Source organism: Mobula hypostoma, chromosome 1 (assembly GCF_963921235.1).
Source record: "Mobula hypostoma chromosome 1, sMobHyp1.1, whole genome shotgun sequence".
NCBI lineage: Eukaryota > Metazoa > Chordata > Chondrichthyes > Myliobatiformes > Myliobatidae > Mobula > Mobula hypostoma.
The window spans coordinates 27823557-27846245 of NC_086097.1; the positions used below are offsets into that span (position 1 = coordinate 27823557).

At 43.4% G+C, this 22689-nt stretch overlaps 2 protein-coding genes across 7 annotated transcripts in view; both read right to left on the reverse strand.

Moving 5' to 3' along the window:
• Window positions 1-22689, reverse strand: part of LOC134344939 (uncharacterized) — a 199510-nt gene that overhangs the window by 124171 nt on the left and 52650 nt on the right. The gene's annotated exons all lie outside the window — the stretch shown is intronic.
• Window positions 1-22689, reverse strand: part of LOC134344972 (ribosomal protein S6 kinase alpha-5) — a 338866-nt gene that overhangs the window by 26378 nt on the left and 289799 nt on the right. For all 6 annotated transcript variants that reach the window (XM_063045114.1, XM_063045122.1, XM_063045107.1 and 3 more), the window contains 3 exons: window positions 22127-22318; window positions 16728-16887; window positions 2694-2857 (listed from right to left, as the gene is read on the reverse strand). In XM_063045114.1, coding sequence (XP_062901184.1) covers window positions 2694-2857; window positions 16728-16887; window positions 22127-22318 — 516 coding nt within the window. The remainder of the gene's footprint in view (window positions 1-2693; window positions 2858-16727; window positions 16888-22126; window positions 22319-22689) is intronic.

The window sequence follows — 22689 nt, forward strand, 5'->3', positions numbered from 1 at the left end:
GTGCAAGAAAAATATATTCCAAGAAAAAAGAAAATCATGAATGGAAAAATGGCACAAATGTGGCTAACAAGAGAGGTTAAGGCTAAAAGCAAAAGAGACGATGTACAAGGAAGCAAAAATTAGTGGGAAAACTGAGGACTGGACGGCTTTTAAAAACTTACAGAAGGAAACTAAGAAAGTCATTAGAAAAGAAAAGATGAATTATGAAAGGAAGTTGGCAATTAACATTAAAAAGGATACTAAGAGTTTTTTTTAAATATTTGAAGAGTAAAAGAGTGACACGGGTAAATATAGGACCGATTGAAAATGATGCTGGAGAAATTATAATGGGTAACAAAGAGATGTCGGAGGAACTGAATGAGTACTTTGCATCAGTCTTCACAGTGGAAGACATGAGCAATATACCTGATAGCCAGAGGTCTCGGGGAATAGAATTAGGTACAGTCAAGATTACTAGAAAAAAGTGCTTGGGAAGTTAAATGGACTAAGAATAGGTAAGTCTCCCGGACCGGATGAGGTGCACCCAGGGGTTCTGAAGGAGGTGGCTTTGGAGATTGTGGAGGCATTGGAAATGATCTTCCAGGAATCAATAGACTCTGGCATGGTTCCAGAGGACTGGAAGGTCGCAAATGTAGTTCCGCTGTTTAAGAAAGGAGGGAGGCAGCAAAAAGAAAATTACAGACCTATTAGTCTGACATCAATAGTTGGAAGGTTATTGGAGTCGATCCTCAAGGACGAGGTTATGAAATACCTTGAGGTGTGTGACAAGATAGGCCCAAGACAGCATAGTTTCATGAAGGGAAGATCCTGCCTCACCAACCTATTGGAATTTTTTTGAGGTAATCTCAAGTAAGATTGATAAGGGAGAGGCTGTGGATGTTGTGTATTTGGATTTTCAAAAGGCCTTTGATAAGGTGCCACATAAGAGGCTGCTTAATAAGATGAGAGCCCATGGAATTACAGGAAAGATATTGGAATGGGTGGAGCATTGGCTGATAGGCAGAAAGCAAAGGGTGGGAATAAAGGGATCCTATTCTGATTGGTTGCCGGTTACCAGTGGTGTTCTGCAGGGGTCGGTGTTGGGGCCTCTTCTTTTTACAATGTATGTTGATGATTTAGATTATGGATTAAATGGTTTTGTGGCTAAGTTTGTAGATGACACCAAGATAGGTGGAGGAGCAGGAAGTGTTGAAGAAACGAAAAGGTTGCAGAGAACTCGGTCAGTATAGGAGAATGGGCAAAGAAATGGCAGATGAGATACAATGTTGAGAAATGCATGGTTGTACATTTTGGAAGAAAAAATAATTGGGCAGATTATTATTTAGATGGAGAGAAAATTCAAAAATCGGAAGTGCAAAGGGACTTGGGGGTCCTCGGGCAGGATACCCTAAAGGTTAACCACCAGGTTGGACCGGCAGTAAGGAAAGGGAATGCTATGTTGGCATTCATTTCAAGAGGAATAGTGTATAAGAGTAAGGAGGTGTTGATGAGGCTCTATGGGGCACTGGTGAGACCTCATTTGGAATACTGTGTGCAGTTTTGGGCCCCCTATCTTAGAAGGGATGTTCTGATGTTGGACAGAGTTCAGAGAAGACTTACGAGGATGATTCCTGGAATGCAGGGGCTAACATATGAGGAGTGTTTGTCGGCTCTTGGACTGTTTTTATTAGAGTAGAGAAGAATGAGAGGGGATCTCATAGAAACATTTCGAATATTGGAAGGGTTGGACAGAGTAAATGTGTAAAGGCTGTTTCTCTTATTCGGTGAGTCCAGGACAAGAGGCCACAGTCTTAGAACTAGAGGGTACCCATTTAAAACAGATATGAGGAGAATTTTTTTAGCCAGAGGGTCATGGATTTATGGAATTCATTGCCACATACAGCGGTGGAGGCCCGATCATTGAGGGTGTTTAGGGAGGAGATTGATAGGTATCTAATTAGTCAGGGTATCAAAGGATATGGGGAAAAAGCCAGAAACTGGAACTAGATGGGAGAATAGTTTAGCTCATGGTGGAGTGGCGGAGCACACTTGATGGATCAAATGGCCTACTTCTGCTTCTTTGTCTTGTGATCTTGTGAAGACAGGATAAAGGGGTTGAGAGCAAAAATAAATAAGTTATGATTGAATGGCAGAACAGATATGATGGGCTGAATGGCCTAATTCTACTTCTATGGCTTATGGTCTAATCTACACTTGGAAAGGCAGTCCCATGCAGGGTCCCAAAACATTGACTGTCCATTTTGCTCCATGGAAGTTCTGCTGAGAGCTCCAGATTCCAGTATTTGCAGTCTCGTGTCTCCAGTGATTACTCAAAGATAGTCAATGTTGCTCTGTTACAGGGATACACTGTCTCATCAATATGATTGAATTTTAAAGCTTAAGCATCTAAGAGCATGCCTGCTATAGAAGGGCTGAGGAAATCATGGATTCACATGATACTAAAATTGCCAAATGCAGATTTTGGGGTTGAAAGAGATCACAGAAATATAGCGGGGTGCAGGAATTTGAACAAAGGCATTGCAGTTTTAAAACTGACCTGAAGACTTCCACTTGTTTCAACAGAGTCAAATTTCATATCCTATTGCTGTCTTGGGAGATTCATTTTTGTAAAAGGCATCATGTAAATGTAAATGTAGTTTGTAGCAGCCAAAGAACTACTGTAATTGATGAGAAATTAGAAAGGTCATCCTTACGTGAAAGGTTGCTTTGACGTAGGTGTGGACAGAAAGTCCAGTAGAACCAAGAATGTCTGGAGTCATCAGTGGGTTGGATGACAACTGACTGCCATCCTGAAGCCATTCATTGAAACGTAGGCTCGACATTTTAATCCGTTTGTTTGGATCAACAGTTAAGAGTCCTGCAAGTGAAAGATGCAAAGTGTTAGACAAGTATCTTTGGGACAAGTTGTTTTTTTTCCTTCTGTTTTACAGAGAATGGTTGGTGCCTGGAATATTCTGCTGGGATGGTCATGAAGGCAGACATGATAGTGCAGTTTAAGAGGCTCATAGGTAAGCTCATGAACATGCAGAGAATGGACCATGTGCAGGCAAAAAGGATTAAGTTTCATTAATTATCATTACCTGAATTAGTTTGGCACAACATCATGGGCTGAAGAGTCCTTTCCTGTGCTCCTGATTCCAGGATCTGCACTTTTATGTCTGTTTATAAATTTATGGCCCCAAATCCACCCTTTCCTTCTGCTGGAGGGACTCTTTCCTCAGATAATCATCCCCTATTGCAGGATTTTTTTGTTACAAATAAATAAGGGATAAACTGTGATTACAGGTGTCCCCCGCTTTTCAAACATTCGCTTTATGAGTCCTCGCTGTTACAAAAGACCTACATTAGTTATCTGTTTTCGCTAACAGAAGGTGTTTTCACTGTTACGAAAAAAGCAGCACGCGATAAAAGGCAGCACGCGCTCCAAGCAGCCAAGCTCCTCCGCCGGAACTGCATTCTAGCCAGCATTGCTTAAACACGTGCCTGTGAGCAGTCGTTAGCAAGATGAGTTCTAAGGTATCGGAAAAGCCTAAAAGAGCTTGTAAGGCTGTTACACTTAGCGTAAAACTAGACATAATTAAGCGTTTCGATCGTGGTGAATGAAGTAAGGACAAAGTGAGTTTGGCTTGTGGAAGTTGACGAAGATGATGTTGAAGAGGTTTTGGCATCCCATGTCCAAGAACTGATAGATGAAGAGCTGATGCAATTGGAAGAGGAAAGGATAACAACTGAAACCGAATGCAGTGAAGTCGTCCAGGAACTAAACGTGAAGCAACGGCGTGAGATGATAGAAAAATGCGCGAGGATAAGCAGTCAAGCATACTATCGTTTTTCAAGCTTTCCACATCAGCCACAGCAGACGCCGAACCTCGACATCGAGGCAGGCAGACATAGAAGAAGATGACCTGCCTGCCCTGATGGAAACAGATGACGACGAGATGACACCCTAGTGTCCCACCACCCCAACCCCCCGGCCGCGGACTGATACATTGCCGCAGAGAATGCAGCGGTAGCTGGGACGCACCCAGCACATCTTTTAGAAAAAAGCCGAAATAAACAAGTTAATTAATTAGGTGCTGCCTGGCACATAAATGTCGGCCCAGATCAGAGGCGATTGCCGATTGCGTCACCTTTGATCTGGGCCGACATTTACGTGCCGGGTGGCACCTAATTAATTAGCTTGTTTATTTTGACTTTTTTCTTAAAGATGTGCTGAGTGTGTCCTGGCTACCGCTGTACCGCTGCATTCTTCACGGATCGGTATCTGTTGGCGGCCTGGAGGTTGGTGTCCACCGCACCACCCCACCCCACCCTCCGACGACTCAGCCTAACACATCATCATCAGTGTGCTCGGCGCTGTCTTTCCAATTCCAGTAAGTGATACTACACTGTACACACATTATTTCTACTTTATATAGTCTGTGTATTTTTATGTGTTACTTGGTATGATTTGGCAGTTTCATAGCTTAAAGGTTACTGGAGAGAGTGTTTTTGCTGAGAGCACTTGCACCGTGTTTCTGCCAAGAGCGCTTGCGTGAGATTTTCACTACAGAGAACAGCGCGGCAATGATTGTAGAGTAGTATTTCTACTTTATATAGGCTATGTATTCATCATATCATTCCTGCTTTTACTATATGTTACTATTATTTTGGGTTTTATGTGTTATTTGGCATGATTTGGTAGGTTATTTTTAGGTTTGCGAACGCTCACAAATTTTTCCCATAGAAATTAATGGTAATTGCTTCTTCACTTTACGACATTCCGGCTTACAAACCGTTTCATAGGAACGCTCTACCTTCGGATGGCGAGGGAAACCTGTACTGTAAATTTGATTTAAACACAGAAACTACTGGCAGGAGTCATCAGATCCCACTCAGCATCTGGTGACAGAAGCAGTAGGGAAGGTGTTTGAGGTGTTGGACTGCTTTTCTTTCCCAATGCTGGTTATGCAGAGATTTAGGATATTTTTAAAGTCAAACATCACAGAAATGAGCCCTTTAGCCGAATTGGTCCATGCAACCAAAATTCCCATCTAAACCAGTCCCAATAGCCCATATTTGTTCCATATCCATCCATACCTCTACTTTCCATTTACCTGTCCAAGTACTTTTCATATGTTGTTAACGTATAAAAGTCTTGGGTACATATATATAGCCAGGGTGCCTAAGATTTCTGCACAGTACTGTAGTAATTTTACGTACTGTTTAACTGTTGCCACAAAAAATATACAAATTTCATGACATATGTAAGTGATGATAACCTTGATTCTGATATTGGTCATTTTGTGAACTGAGAATGGGAAGGGGGAAGGGGGAAGGGAGAGGGAAATCATGTTTGAGGAAGGGGGAAGGTTGCGAGGGGAGCACCAGAGAGACATTCTGTAATGATCAATAAATTAGCTGTTTGGAACAAAATGACCTTGCTTGGTGTCTGCACCCGCACCACCTCTCTCCTCGCCCCTGGCGCTCTTGCGGTGCTCCATCCTCACCATTCCCAACACTGCTTGCTCACAAAAGATTTACAAACTCATTCTTTACTTCACGAATGACAAACACAGTACTATGCAAAAGTCTTAGGCACCCTATGTAAATATGTAAAGACTTTTTCCAGAGTACTGTACCTACCTTAACCACATCCTTTGGCAAGTCACTCCATAAACTGTCTATTCTCTAGGAGAAAATACTGCCCCTCAGATTCCTACTAAATCTCTCTATCACCTTCTAGTTGTTGATTCCCCAATCTTGAGAAAAGAACAGTGCGCATTGCTCCATCTATGTGCCATATGATTTTATACACCTCTGTAAGATCACTCCTCATTCCCCTACACTCCACTAAATAAAGAATTGATATTGGTATCAGTATATAATGACCTTGGTGACCTACAGTTTATTAGGGAAAGTGAGCAGGACATAGATAGGAGATATAGGAAGTTAATCACCCTGAAGCTGCAGGAGTTAGATAAGTGGGTGACTGTCAGAGAAGGGAAGTAGAGAGCACCCAGGTGGCCGTCCCCCTCAGTAATCGTTATCTCATTTTAGATGCTGTTGAGCAGGGTGACCTGCCAGAGGATGACCACGGCAATCAGGTCTCTGACACTGAGTCTGATTCCGTGGTGCAAGAGAAAGAGATAATGATGAGGAATGCGGTAGTCATCGGGGATTCCATGGTGAAGGGAACAGGCAGGAGGTTCCGTCAGCCTGATAATCATAACTGCATGGTGTGTTGCCTCCCAAGTACCAGGGTATGGGATGTCTTGGATCAGGTTCAGAGTATTCTGAAGGAAGAGGGTGAACACCCATAAGTCTTGGTAAATGTTGGTAGATAGAAAAAGGGAGGAGATCCTGAAGAGAGAATTCTGGAAGTTGGAAAGGAAGCTGAAAAGCAGGATCTCCAGGGTAGTAATCACAGGATTGCTGCCTGTGCCACATGCTAACGAGTGCAAGAATAACATGATCAGGCATATTAATGCGTGGCTGATAAGTAGAGTAGGGGGCAGGGCTTTGGGTTCCTGGATCACTGGGGCCTCTTCTGGGGAGGTACGACCTGTACAAAAAGGACGGGTTACACCTGAACCCAAAGGAGTCCAATATCCTAGTAGGCAGGTTCAACAGAGCTGTTCGGGAGGGTTTAAACTAATTTGGCAGGGGGATGGGAACCGGAGTGATAGGGCTGAGGAAGGGGAAAACAGAAATAAATCAAAGATAGCGTGCAACAGTGATGATAGAAAGGACAGGCAGATGAGGCCAGTGGGATGAGTTACAGGGCAATAGAGGTGTGGTGCAGTTAAAACAAACCAAAAAATACTGGACTGAAAGGGTTATATTTGAAAGCAGACAGCATTAGAAATAAAACAGACGATCTTGAAATTCAGCTACAGATTGGCAAGTATGATGTTGTGGCCATCTCCGAAACTTGGCTAAAGGATGGCTGCCATTGGGAGCTGAACTTCTAAGGATAAACGGTGTATCCGAAAGATAGGTTAGTTGGCAGAGGGGGTGGTGTGGCCCTGTGTATAAGAAATAATATTAACTCATTAGAAAGGGATGACATAGGATCGAAAGGTGTAGAGTCTCTATGGGTTGGGTTTGAGAAATGGCAAGAATACAGGCCTCCAAATAGCAGCCAGGATGTGGATTACAAATTACAGCAGGAGATAGAAAAGCCGTGTCAGAAGGACAATGTCATGATAATCGTTGGAGATTTTAACATGAAAGTGGATTGGGAAAACCAGGTCAGTACTGGACCTCAAGAGAGAGAATTTGTAGAATTTCTAAGGGATAGCTTTTTAGAACAGCTTGTTGTTGAGCTCACCAGGGGATCAGCTGTGCTGGATTGGGTGTTGTGCAATGATCTGGAGGTGATAAGCGAGCTTAAGGTTAAGGAACCCTCAGGGAACAGTGATCACAATACGATCGAGTTCAGTTTGAAATTTGAGAAGGAGAAACTAAATTCCAGTGTGTTGGTATTTCAGAGGAATAAAGGAAATTACAATGGCATGAGAGGGGAAATGGCCAAAGTTGACTGGAAAGGGACAATAGTGGAAAGGACAGCAGAGTAGCAATGGCTGGAGTTTCTGCGAAAAATTAGGGAAGTGCAAGACAGATATATTCCAAATAAGAAGAAATTTTTGAATGGAAGAGGAACACTACCGTGGATGACAAGTGAAGTCAGAGCCAAAGTAAAAGCAAAAGAGAGGGCATACAAAGAAGCCAAAGATAGTGGGAAGATAGAGGATTGGGAAGCTTTTAAAAACTTGCAGAAGGAAACTAAGAAGGTCATTAAGAAGGGAAAAATGAAGTATGAAAGGAAGATGGTGACTAATTTCGAAGAAGATACTGAAAGCTTTTTTAAGTATATAAAGAGTCAAAAAGAGTTGACAGTAGATATAGCACTAACAGAAAATGGCACTGGAGATATTGTAATGAGAGACGTAGAGATAGCAGAGGAACTGAATGCGTATTTTGCATCAGTCTTCACAGTGGAAGACATCTGCAATATACCGGACATTCAAGAGTGTCAGGGAAGTGAAGTATGTGCAGTGAAAATTACGACTGAGAAGGTGCACAGGAAGCTTAATGGTCTGAGGGTGGATAAATCTCCTGGACCTGATGGAATGCACCCTCGGGTTCTGAAGGAACTAGCTGGAGAGATTGCAGAGGCATTAACAATGATCTTTCAAGAATCAATAGATTCTGGCAGTGCACTGGATGACTGGAAAATTGCAAATGTTACTCTACTATTTAATAAGGGTGGGAGGCAGCAAAAAGGAAACTATAGACCTGTTAGTCTGACATCAGTGGTTGGGAAGCTGTTGGAATCGATTGTTAGGGATGAGATTGTGGAGTACCTGGAGGCACATGACAAGGTATACCAAAGCCAGCATGGTTTCCTGAATGGAAAATCCTGCCTGATTAATCAACTACAATTTTTTGAGGAAATTACAAGCCTGGTAGACAAAGGAGATGCAGTGGATGTGGTGCACTTGGATTTTCAGGCCTTTGACAAGGTGCTGCACATGATGCTGCTTAGCAAGGTGAGAGTCCATGGAATTACAGGGAAGTTATTAGCATGGGTGGAGCATTGGCTGATCGAAGAAAACAGAGAGTGGGAATAAAGGGATCCTATTCTGGCTGGCTGCTGTTTACCAGTGGAGTTGCACAGGGGTCGGTGTTGGAACCGCTGCTTTTTACGATGTATGTCAATGATTTGGGATTAATGGATTTGTGGCTAAATTTTTTGATGATACAAAAATAGGTGGAGAAGCGTGTAGTGTTGAGGAAACAGAGAGTCTGCAGAGAGACTTAAATAGCTTAGGGGAATGGGCAAAAAAGTGGCAAATGAAATTAAATGGTGAAAAGTGTATGGTCATGCACTTTGGTGGAAGAAATAAACGGGCAGACTATTATTGAGATGGGGAAAGAATTCAAAATGCAGAGATGCAAAGAGACTTGCGAATCCCTGTGCAGGATACCCTAAAGGTTAACCTCCGGGTTGAGTCTGTGGTGAAGAAGGTGAATGCAATGTTGGCGTTCATTTCTAGAGGTATAGAATACAAGAGCAGGGATGTGATGTTGAGGCTCTGTAAGGCACTCATGACACCACACTTAGGGTATCGTATGCAGTTTTGGGCTCATTATTTTAGAAAGGTTATAGTGACATTGGAAAGGGTTCAGAGAAGATTCATGAGAACAATTCCAGGAATGAAAGGGTTACCGTATGAGGAACATCTGGCAGCTCTTGGGCTGTATTCCCTGGAGTTCAGGAGAATGAGGAGGTATCTCATAGAAATATTCCAAATCAGATTAGATATGGCAAAGTTATTTCCCATGGTAGGGGAGTCTAGGACAAGAGGGCACGACTTCAGGATTGAAGGACGTCCATTTAGTAGTGAGCTGCAGAGAAATTACTTTAGTCACAGGGTGGTAAATCTATGGAATTTGTTGCCATGAGTGGCTGTGGAGGCCAAGTCATTGGGTACATTTAAGGCAGAGATTGATAGGTTTTTTTATTAGCCAGAGCATCAAAGGGTATGGGGAGAAGGCAGGGGATTGGGGATGACTAGAAGAATTGCATCAGCCCATGATTGAATGGCAGGGACTTGATGGGCTGAATGGCCTACTTCTGCTCCTATATCTTATGGTCTTATTATTGCCACACATACCAAGATGCAATGAAAAGCTTGTCTTGCATACAGTTTATACACAGTGCATTGTGTAAAAGCTACCAAAAGACTGCAGTGCAGGTAAACAATAAACTGCAAGATCATAGTGAGGCAGACTACGGCCAAAAGGTCTATTCAACAGTGGGATAGAAGCTGTCCTTCAGTCTGGTGGTTTGTGTTTTTAGACGATTGCATCTTCTACCTGATGGAAGGGAGAAGAGAAAGTGTTTAGGGTGGCTGGGGTCTTTGATTTTGCTGGCTACTTAGAAGTATAGACAGAGTCCATGGATGGGAGGCTAGTTCATGTGATATGTTGAAGTGTGTCCACAACTCTCTGTAGTTTCTTGTGGTCACAAGTAGAGTGGTTGCCATACTAAGGCGTTATGCATTCAAGCAGAATGCTTTCAATGGTGCATCAATGAAAATTGTTTAAGAGTCAACGGAGTCATGTTGAATTTCTTTGCTCTCCTAAGGAAGTAGAGGCATTGCTGAGCTTTCTTGGCCTTGACCAGGACAGATAGTAGGTGATATTCATACCTAGGAAGTCCCAACCTGCTCAGCCTCTCGACATCTCAGTCCCTGAAGTCCTGGCAGCATCCTGTAGCTTCAAGTTACTGTACATTAACATCTCAGAAGATTTTTCCTGGGCCTAACACATTGATGCAATCATGAAGGCCCACACCAGCAGTTATCCTTTTTTAAGAGATTGAGCAAATTTTGCATGTCACCAAAGACTTGCAAATTTCTAATGTATGCTGGAGAGCACTCTGACTGGTTGCATCACAGCCTGGTCCAATGCCCTATATCACAAGAGGTTGCACAGCCAGCTCCACCAAAGGCACAACCTTCCCCTCCACTGAGAACACCTTTACAAAGTGGTTCCTCAAAAAGGCAGCATTCATCACTGATATCCCTCACTGTCCATGTCATAGAAACATAGAAAAACATAGAAACATAGAAAATCTACAGCACAATACAGGCCCTTCAGCCCACAAAGGTGTGCCGAACATGTTCCTACCTTAGAAATTACTAGGGTTACCCATAGCCCTCTATTTTGCTAACCTCCATGTACCTATCCAAAAGTCTCTTAAAAGACCCTATCGTTTCCGCCTCCACCACCATTGCTGGCAGCCCATTCCACGCACTCACCACTCTCTGTGTAAAAAAAAAAATTACTCCTGACATCTCCTCTGTACCTACTCCCCAGCACCTTAAACCTGTGTCCTCTTGTGGCAACTATTTCAACCCTGGGAAAAAGCCTCTGACTATCCACACGATCAATGCCTCTCATTATTTTATACACCTCCATCAGGTCACCTCTCATCCTCCGTCACTCCAAGGAGAAAAGGCTGAGTTCACTCAACCTGTTTTCATAAGATATGTTCCCCAATCCAGGCAACATCCTTGTAAATCTCCTCTGCACCCTTTCTGTGGTTTCCACGTCCTTCCTGTAGTGAGGCGACCAGAAATGAGCACAGTACTCCAAGTGGGGTCTGACCAGGGTCTTATATAGCTGCAACATTACCTCTTGGCTCCTAAATTCAATTCCACAATTGATGAAGGCCAATACACCGTATGCCTCCTTAACCACAGAGTCAACCTCTGATCTGGGCCGACATTTACGTGCCAGGTGGCACCTAATTAATTACGTAAACACGAGGAATTCTGCAGATGCTGGAAATTCGAGCAACACACATCAAAGTTGCTGGTGAACACAGCAGGCCGGGCAGCATCTCTAAGAAGAGATACAGTCAACATTTCGGGCCTGACAAAGGGTCTCGGCCTGAAACGTCGACTGTACCTCTTCCTAGAGATGCTGCCTGGCCTGCTGTGTTCACCAGCAACTTTGATGTGTGTTATCTAATTAAATAGCTTGTTTATTTTGGCTTTTTTCTTAAAGATGTGCTGGGTGTGTCCCAGCTACTGCTGTACCCCTGCATGCTTCACGGATCGGTATCGGTTCACTGCCCGGGGGGGTGGGGGCCACTGCACCACCCCAACCTCTGACGACTCAGCCTAAAATACCATCATCAGTGTGCTCGATGTCATCCCGATTCCCGTAAGTGATACTACACTATACATACATTATTTCTACTTTATATCGGCTGTGTATTTTTATACTTTATTTGGTATGATTTGGCAGCTTCACAGCTTAAAGGTTACTGGAGAGAGTGTTTTTGCCAAGAGCGCTTGCGTGAGATTTTCTGCCCAGAGCGCTTGCGCCACGTTTTGCCAAGAGCACTTGCGTGAGATTTTCGCTACGGAGAACAGTACAGGTAAGGATTGTAGAGAAGTATTTCTACTTTATATAGGCTGCGTATTTATCATATCATTCCTGCTTTTACTATATGTTACTGTTATTTTAGGTTTTATGTGTTATTTGGCATGATTTAGTAAGTTATTTTTGGGTCTGCAAACACTCACAACTTTTTCCCATATAAATAAATGGTAATTGCTTCTTCGCTTTACAACATTCCAGCTTATGAACCATTTCAAAGGATCGCTCTACCGTCGGTTGGCGGGGGAAAGCTGTATTCATTAAGTAGTTCTGCTATTTCCTCCGGTTCCATACACACTTCCACACTTGATAGGTCCTATTCTTTCACGTCTCATCCTCTTGCTCTTCACATACTTGTAGAATGCCTTGGGGTTTTCCTTAATCCTGCCCAAGGCTTTCTCATGGCCCCTTCTGGCTCTCCTAATTTCCTTCTTAAGCTCCTTCCTGTTAGCCTTATAATCTTCTAAATCTCTAACATTACCTAGCTCTCTGAACCTTTTGTAAGCTTTTCTTTTTTTCTTGACTAGATTTACTACAGCCTTTGTACACCACGGTTCCTGTACCCTACCATAACTTCCCTGTCTCATTGGAACGTACCTATGCAGAACTCCACACAAATATTCCCTGAACATTTGCCACATTTCTTCCATACCTTTCCCTGAGAACATCTGTTCCCAATTTAAGCTTCCAAGTTTCTGCCTGATTGCCTCATAATTCCCCTTACTCCAATTAAATGCTTTCCTAATTTGTCTGTTCCTATCTCTCTCCAATGCTATTGTAAAGGAGATAAAATTATGATCACTATCTCCAAAATGCTCTCCCACTGAGAGTTCTGACACCTGACCAGGTTCATTTCCCAATACCAAATCAAGTACAGTCTCTCCTCTTGTAGGCTGATCTATGTATTGTGTCAAGAATGTGGACATGATGGAGGATTACAAATACCTGGGGATACGAATTGACAATAAACTGGACTGGTCAAAGAACACTGAGGCTGTCTACAAGAAGGGTCAGCGCCATCTCTATTTCCTGAGGAGACAGGTCTTTTAACATCTGCCGGACAATGCTGAGGATGTTCTACGAGTCTGTGGTGGCCAGTGCTATCATGTTTGCTGTTGTGTGCTGGGGCAGCAGGCTGAGGGTAGCAGACACCAACAGGATCAACAAACTCATTCGTAAGGCCAGTGATGTTGTGGGGATGGAACTGGACTCTCTCACGGTGGTGAGTGAAAAGAGGATGCTGTCCAAGTTGCATGCCATCTTGGACAATGTCTCCCATCCACTACATAATGTACTGATTGAGCACAGGAGTACATTCAGCCAGAGACTCATTCCACCGAGATGTAACACAGAGCATCATAGGAAGTCATTCCTGCCTGTGGCTGTCAAACTTTACAACTCCTCCCTTGGAGGGTCAGACACCCTGAGCCAATAGGCTGGTCCTGGACTTATTTCCTGGCATAATTTACATATTACTATTTAATTATTTATGGTGCAACTGTAACAAAAACCGAGTTCCCCCGGGATCAATAAAGTATGACTATGACTATGACTATGACTAAGAAACCTTCCGGAACACACCTAACAAATTCCATGACATCTAAACCCCTTGCTCTAGGGAGATGCCAATCGGTATCTGGGAAATCAAAATCTCCCACCCCGACAACTATGTTTCCCTATCTGCTCCTCGATATCCCTGTTACTATTGGGCAGCCTATAAAAAACACCCAGTAGAGTTATTGACCCCTTCCTGTTCCTAATCTCCACCCAGAGACTCCATAGACAATTGCTCCATGACATCCACCTTTTCTGCAGCCATCATACTATCTCTGATTAACAGTGCTACACATCCACTTCTTTTGCCTCCCTCCCTGTCCTTTCTGAAACACCTAAAACTCGGCACTTGAAGTAACCATTCCTGTCCCTGAGCCATCCAAATCTCTGTAATGGCCACCACATCATAGCTCCAAGTATTGATCCACGCTCTAAGCTCATCCACTTAGTTCACAATACTCCTTGCGTTAAAATAGACACATGTCAAACCATCAGTCCCTTCTCTATCACCTGCTTATCCTCCCTCACACACTGTCTCCAAGCTTTCTCTATTTGTGAGCCAACTGCCTCTTCCCCAGTCTCTTCAGTTCCGTTCCCACCCCCCATCAATTCTAGTTCAAACTCTCCCCAGTAGCCTTAGCAAACTTCCCCGCCAGGATACTGGTCCCCCTGGGATTCAAGTGCAACCCGTCCTTTTTGTACAGGTCACACCTGCCCCAAAAGAGGTCCCAATGATCCAGAAATCTGAATCCCTGCCCCCTGCTCCAATCCCTCAGCTACGCATTTATCCTCCACCTCATTCTATTCCTATACTCACTGTCACGTGGCACAGGCAGTAACCCCGAGATTACTACCTTTGCGGTCACGCTTCTCAACTTCCTTTCTAACTCTCTGTAGTCTCCTTTTAGGACCTCTTCCCTTTTCCTACCTATGTCATTGGTACCAATATGTACCACGACCTCTGGCTGTTCTCCCTCCCACTGCAGGATATCGTGGATGCGATCTGAAACATCCCGGACCCTGGCACCTGGGAGGCAAACTACTATCTGAGTTTCTTTCTTGCATCCACAGAATTGCCTGTCTGACCCCCTAACTATAGAGTCCCCTATCACTACTGCCTCTCTCTTCCTTTTCCTACCCTTCTGAGCCACATGGCCAGACTCTGTGCCAGAGACACGGCCACTGTTGCTTCCCCCAGGTAGGCTGTCCCTGCCCAACAGTACTCAAACAGGAGTACTTATTGTTCAGGGGGACAGCCACAGGGCTACTCTCTAGTACCTGACTCTTCCCCTTCTCTCTCCTGACTGTTACCCACTTGTCTGTCTCCCATGGCCCCGGTGTGACCGCCTGCCTATAACTCCTTTCTATCACCTCCCCGCTCTCCCTGACCAGGTGAAGGTCATCGAGCTGCAACTCCAGTTCCCCAACGCGGTCCCTTAGGAGCTGCAGCTCGACACACCGGGTGCAGATATGGCCGTCCGGGAGGCTGGGAGACTCCAGGACCTCTCACATCTGACACCGAGCATAGAACACTGGCCTCACACACATACTTCCTTCCCCCAATTAACACAGGTAAACCTACCTTGCCTCGTCCCGTTACTGCCTAAGCCCGCTGAGTCAAAGCCCTACCACTCTGCTACCCTCTCACTCCCATGCCTGCTGGATATGGCGGTCTTCTTTTTAAACTTTTCCTGCTCTACTGGCTGACGTCACCCGCCTGCACAGTCTTGCTTCTCTTTACCCCGAGTAGTAAAATGCCTTTGCTCCAGAAATCCTTAGCCATTCCACTCGCAGCTTTCTTGCTTCAAATCTAAAACCGCTGAAGATTCCTTGTCTTTTTAAGCCTTTCCAGCTCTACTGGCTGACGTCACGCACCTGCACAGTTTTGCCTCTTCCCATTACTACTAGAAAATTTTGTTTGGTACAAAACAATACCAGTTGTTTTATTTCTTCAGATAGGGCTCACAGTAAAAATACAGACAGGTTGTACAAAGTTAGATGCACAATTCAATATAGGTTAGAAGCTCAGTACAACATTGTGAGCCAAATGGCCTGTAGCGTTCATGCTGTTTATACAGCTTCTGCATAGTTTTCATTAATTCTATCGTATTGCTTTATTTTCCTGTAAACACCTGCAAGACAATGTCTCAAGTTAATATATGCTGAGAAATACATAATTTGAGAATAAATTTACTTTGATGTCTCTGTAATTCGACCATGCTCAGTCAGGTTTATAAGTATTTTTTAAGCACTCAGCATTTACAGACCCAAAAGCAAATTTATTTTTAAAGTATGTGCTCTTTCTTCACTGCTCCCTTCTAGAAAGAATGCTTCACCAAGGAAGGGCAGGGGCATTTAATCCCTGGGATTAAAGTCAGCATGGGACCTGCTGACTTTATCCAGAAGGTAGCACGTAGAGCTCAGTGTCAGCAGTGACTGACGGAGCAAGGGAAATGGAACAGGACAGTAAAAAGCAGTAATGTAATTGAACACTGACAAATGAGGACCAGCTACTTCACCCTCTGACCCACTAACCTTGTGTTATTATTGTCACAATACCTTTTGAGCGAATCGTCAGGAGCTGCTCAATTTAACATCAGCAATTTTATGTTCAATGCAATATTAGAAATTAACACAGAAGCAAACTTCTGCTCATAGAACATAGCATAGTACAACACACACGTGGCCTTCAGCACACAATGTTTTGTCGACCATTTAACCTAACACAGAAGCAAAACCAGTTTTGATCTGTTAACTCTGCTTACGAAAAATTATGAGAGGTGTCAGCAGGGTAGACAGGGTCAGTTTATGTATCCAGGGTGGAAATATCAAATACGAGAGAGCTTAGGTTTTAGGTGAGAGGGGAAAGCTTAAAGGAGATGTACGATGCAAGTTTTCCTTCAGCACAGAAAGAGAAGTAGGTGCCTGGAACACACTGCCAGGGCAAGTGGTGGAATCATTAAAGAGGTATTTAGACAGGCAAAGAAGACCATTTACAGTGAGATGAGATTGGCATCATGGTCAGCACAGACAGGCTGGGCCAAAAGGCCTGTTCCTGGGCTGTATTGTTCTATGTTCCTCACTTTACAAATGCTGCCTAGCCTGTTGAGTATTCCCAACATTCTCTGTCTTAAGAGAGGAACCTACCTCTAAAAGCAGGTAGGGAGTAATGAAGAGGGAGGACAATGATGCAAATGGTCAGGAGGGGAAAACTGGTAACTAGCCAATCTCACCTTGTATGAGCTCCTTGGCCTCTTGCGAGACGCTTCTCCAGGCTTCCCCTTCGAATGAGAAGTCCCCTTGCTTTATCTTTTTCATGATTTCTTCTGCACTTGTGGAAGTCAATGTCTGTTCTTCACACTGGAAGGGAACTTTGCCTGATAACATGGTGTACTGTCGGAGGAAGCAACAGGCAAAAGTGAAAACTCAAGTTTAAATCTTAAAAAGCATAGAAAATAGAAGACATAGAAAACATAGAGCACAATACAGGCCCTTCGGCCCACAAAGCTGTGCCAAACATGTTCCTGCCTTAGAACTGCCTAGGCTTTACCCATAACCCTCTATTTTTCTAAGCTGCATGTACCCATCCAGGAGTCTCTTAAAAGACCCTATTGTTTCTGCCTCCACCACCGCCGCCAGCAGCCCATTCCACGCACTCATCACTCTTTGCTTAAAAAACTTACTCCTAACATCTCGCTGTACCTAGTTCCAAGCACCTTAAAACTGTGCCCTCTCGTGCCAGCTATTTCAGCCCTGGAGAAAAGCCTCTGACCATTCACACGATCAATGCCTCTCATTATCTTGTACGCCTCTATCATGTCACCACTCATTCTCCGCTGCTCCAAGGAGAAAAGGCTGAGTTCACTCAACCTATTCTCATAAGCCATGCTCCCTAATCCAGGCAATATCCTTGTAAATCTCCTCTGCACCCTTTCTATGATTTCCACGTCCTTCCTATACTGAGGCGACCAGAACTGAGCACAGTACTCCACTGTGGAGGCAGGAGTATTATTTTTACTGTGCTGAATAGGTTTAGATCCATGACAATATTTGTAAGCAAATCACTATTTTTCTCTAAGTATGGGATGCTTAAACAACTGGCTTGTCTACAAATAAATGCAGGTAGACAATAAAGTGCAAGTTTTACAACAAGGTACATTGTGAGGTCAGGAGACAGTCTTATCACAGTAGGGGAATCAAAATCAAGTTTAAGTATCACTGGCCTATGTCATGAAAATTGTTGTTTTGCAGCAGCAATACACTGCAATACATAATAAAAAACTATAAATTACAGTAAGTATACACATAAAAATTAAATTCAGATAAATATGATCAAAAAGTGAGGTAGTGTTTATGGATTCATTGTCCAATAATCATATAATAGGGGGATAGAAGTTATCCCTTGTGCCTAGTTGTACAGTCGGCCCTTCTTATCCACGAGTTCCACATACATGAATTCAATCAACCGCGAATCGAGAAAACCCGGAAGTGCTCTTCCAGCACTTGTTGTTCGAGCATGTACAGACTTCTTTTTCTTGTCATTATTCCCTAAACAATGCAGTATAACAACTATTTTACATGGCATTTACATTCATTAGGTATTATAAGTAATCTAGAGACGATTTAAAGTATACGGGAGGATGTGTGTAGGTTATTGTGGAGCGGGATCGAAAAAAAAACGGAAGTTCTCTTACTAAGTAAGTTGGAACAGGTACATCTGGTATTATTTAGCGTCAGTTAGTCAAACGTTTGTCTTAGTATATACTTTATCTTTCTATGCATATAAAACACTTAAGAAACGTATGTTTCAGCACCGGGCTCGAGTTTGATCCAGTGACAGACCGCTCCTGAGCACGCTGTCCATGCCTGCCGGGTTGATGTGAAGGATCAAAAACCCAAACCCAAAAATTAAACCACTGCGTTGCTTAGTAATAATTGTAGCTTTAATCGGGGCAGGGCTTTTCTCACTTTATCCTTTAAAATTGATCCGATCGTTGACCGACTGTAGCCTAATGCTTCTCCAATGACCGATTGTGTTTCACCTCCTTCCAATTGCTTTATTATTTCCACTTTATTTTAAATCACGATCGAGATTATTTTCGTGAACAGAAACACTGCGGATTCAGAGCTCCGACGTCAGGTCCTAATGTCCACCGCACTGAGACAGGTTAAATAAGATCCGGGGTTCCGCTGGGTCCTAAGGTCCACCGAATTTAGACAGGTTGAATAAGGGACTTGAGCATCCACATTTTTTGGTATCCGCGAGGGGTCTGGAACCAATCCCTCTCCATTAAGGAGGGCCAACTGTACATGCTTGCAGGCTTTTGTGCCTTCTGTCCGATGGGTGGGGAGATGAGGGAATATATGGGGTGGGTAGGTCTTCAGTTATCTTGGCTACTTTACTATGGTAGTGAGAAATATAGACAGAGACTATGGAGGGGAGGCTGGTTGCCGTGATGTTCTGAGCTATGTCCATAGCTCTCTGTAGTTTCTTGCAGTCACGGAAACAGCAGTTGCCACACCAAGCTGTGATGCATCCAGATAGGATGCTTTCTATGGTACATCAATAAAAATTAGTGAGGTTCAATGGGGACATGCCAAATTTATTTAGTCTCCTGAGAAAGGAGAGGCACCAATGAGCTTTCTGTGGCATCTAAGTGGTTGGAGCAGGATAGGATATTTGTGTTGTTCACTCCAAGGAACTTCAATCCTATACTAATTCCATTATTTGAATCTCCCCACATGTCCATAAACCTCCTGCTACCTACCACCCACAATGCTACAGTGGCTAATGAGCCTACAGGCCCGCACACCATTGGATGTGGCAGGAAACTGGACGATTCAGACACATATCACATGTAGTCACATGGACAACATGCAAGCTCCACTAAGACAGCTGGAACTATTACATTAACTACAGTGCTACTGTGCCACCAAAGCTTTATTTATCCACCCATATTTATTTCAAGTAGCCACATTTAGTTTCCCAGATGCCATAGTGGGGTTTGATCTCATGCCTTTGGATCATAATAGTCATAATCATAGTCATACTTTATTGATCCCAGGGGAAATTGGTTTTCGTTACAGTTGCACCATAAATAATTAAATAGTAATAAAACCATAAATAGTTAAATAGTAATATGTAAATTATGCCAGGAAATAAGTCCAGGACCAGCCTATTGGCTCAGGGTGTCTGACCCTCCAAGGGAGGAGTTGTAAAGTTTGATGGCCACAGGCAGGAATGACTTCCTATGACGCTCTGTGTTGCATCTCGGTGGAATGAGTCTCTGACTGAATGTACTCCTGTGCCCACCCAGTACATTATGTAGTGGATGGGAGACATTGTCCAAGATGGCAAGCAACTTGGACAGCATCCTCTTTTCAGACACCACCGTGAGAGAGTCCAGTTCCATCCCCACAACATCACTGGCCTTATGAATGAGTTTGTTGATCCTGTTGGTGTCTGCTACCCTCAGCCTGCTGCCCCAGCACACAACAGCAAACATGATAGCACTGGCCACCACAGACTCGTAGAACATCCTCAGCATCGTCCGGCAGATGTTAAAGGACCTCAGTCTCCTCAGGAAATAGAGACGGCTCTGACCCTTCTTGTAGACAGCCTCAGTGTTCTTTGACCAGTCCAGTTTATTGTCAATACGTATCCCCAGGTATTTGTAATCCTCCACCATGTCCACACTGACCCCCTGGATGGAAACAGGGGTCACCGGTACCATAGCTCTCCTCAGGTCTACCACCAGCTCCTTAGTCTTTTTCACATTAAGCTGCAGATAATTCTGCTCACACCATGTGACAAAGTTTCCTACCGTGGCCCTGTACTCAGCCTCATCTCCCTTGCGGATGCATCCAACTATGGCAGAGTCATCAGAAAACTTCTGAAGATGACAAGACTCTGTGCAGTAGTTGAAGTCCGAGGTGTAAATGGTGAAGAGAAAGGGAGACAAGACAGTCCCCTGTGGAGCCCCGGTGCTGCTGATCACTCTGTTGGACACACAGTGTTGCAAGCACACGTACTGTGGTCTGCCAGTCAGGTAATCAAGAATCCATGATACCAGGAAAGCATCCACCTGCATCCACAATGCAGTGTACCCCCATGTGACAGCGAATTCCATTCCCAAAAAAGCAGTCTGTATTGCAAACCCCCCCCACCCAAGAGGGTGGTGAATCTGTGGAATTCATTGCCAGATTGGTTGTGGAGCCCAAGTCATTGGTCATTGGGTATTTTTTTAGAGGAGGTTGATAGATTCTTGGTTAGTAAGAGCGTCAAAAGTTAGGGGCTGAAGGCAGGAGAATGCAGTTGAGAGCGATAATAAATCAGCCATGACAGAAGGGCAGAGCAGACTCGATGAGCCAAATGGCCTAATTCTGTGTCATATGGTCTTGTGATTATAAATGGGGATATATTCCTACTGGAAGCTTTTCTCTCAACAGCAATGCCACAGTTTTGCACCTTCTACAAATAAGAGAATTCTAACTGCAGAAGAAAAAAAACCTTCGTTGTTTTAATTAACTACAAACGATGTTACATAAAGTATCATTGTACACTATCAACAAAAAAAACTGCCTTGTTAGTTTCCAAAGCAAAGCTCTTAAGCGGCCTCTTGTTGCCCTTTGTAAACCAGTTCAGTTCTCTACATTCATTTTGCATTTTCTTTTCCATATAAATTCCATACAAATGAATTTTTATTCTGGATCTAAATTCCCTTAGTCGTGATTTGTGAATTACCTCAAACTGCCGTAACAGCGGGATACACTATCCACATGCACTTTTCTCAGAGGGGCTGCAAGGACACACTAGATTCAACACTGGCTGGCTGCAGAGCTGAAAGGTGAAGAGCTCTGGCAGATCAGGATTCCGTCCCCAACCCACTCTCTCCAGCTTCAGCAATATGTTTTCTCAGCCAAGCTGTAAAACTACCAGGATATAAATGCTGTACAATAATCTGAGTGAGTGTTAAATCCACAATAGATCTTAAAATGGGAATAACAGGGATAAAGACACAAGCCCATTCGACATAGCAGCAGAATTAGGCCATTCGGTCCATTTACTCTGCACAGCCATTCCATCATGGTGGATTTGGTATCCCTTTTAACCCCATTCTCCTGCCTTCTCCCACCTATCCACATAAATGAATAACACCCAGTCCTGCCTCTATGTTCAGTTTATTGTTTCTAATCATGTTTTTATAGAAATCAATGAAAAATAAGCATCTGTATTCCCTGGACAATAGATAAGAAGCATGAATAGAGTGGACAGCACAGAGACTTTTTCTCTGAGCAGAAATGGCCAATACAAGAGTCCATAATTTTAAGGTAAGTGGAGGCAAATATGGGGGGGGGGAATGTTAGAAGTTTTTTCCCCCCACAGACAGTAGTAGGTCCATGGAATGTGCTGCTGGGGTAGTGGTAGAGGTAGGTACATTTAGGTCGTTTACTAGATTCTTAGATAGGAACATGAAAATGGAGGTGTATGTGGCAGGGAAGGATTAGATTGATCTTAAAGTAGGTTAAAAGGTTGATGTAACATCAACGGCTGCAGAGCTGTACTCTGCTGTATACTCCTGCGTTCTAGGCTCTATGTTCTATATCAGCCCAGGTCTTGCTACCAGCTTACCAAGATGACACCCAAACTCCACAGATCACAAGATTCGTCGTAACCATCATCCTTCAGCAGTTCAGGAGCTGCATAATGCAGTGTGAAACATGGAGTCTTCAGTGGCTGATTATCAGGAGGTTTCAAGCGTGCAAAACCGAAGTCTATGATTTTAATTTCTGTGCTGTCACTTTCGTCAGCGTACAGCAAGTTCTACAGAAGAACAGAAGGTGAGAAAATAGAAACAGGACTATTAATAAATGTTGTTAGCCAGTAATAGTATAATGTTCAAGGAAGTATTCATGCAAAATTTCCTCTATCACATAATTGTTGCAAAAATAACATTATAAACTGTAAAGGAGGATAATTTTTTGTCTTTCTAAAAACCATCAATTCACTAAAAATATCAATTACATCAGTGATTTTTGATTCAAAATCATATTATAAGCACCTGGTTATTTTAGAGAACAGTTTAAAAATGGTAGAGATATATTTGAAGTGATGTGATCCATAGTCTGTTCACACTCTCAGCACTAATGCAATTATTTTAATTTACAAATGCCAAATGATAAACACCAATGCAT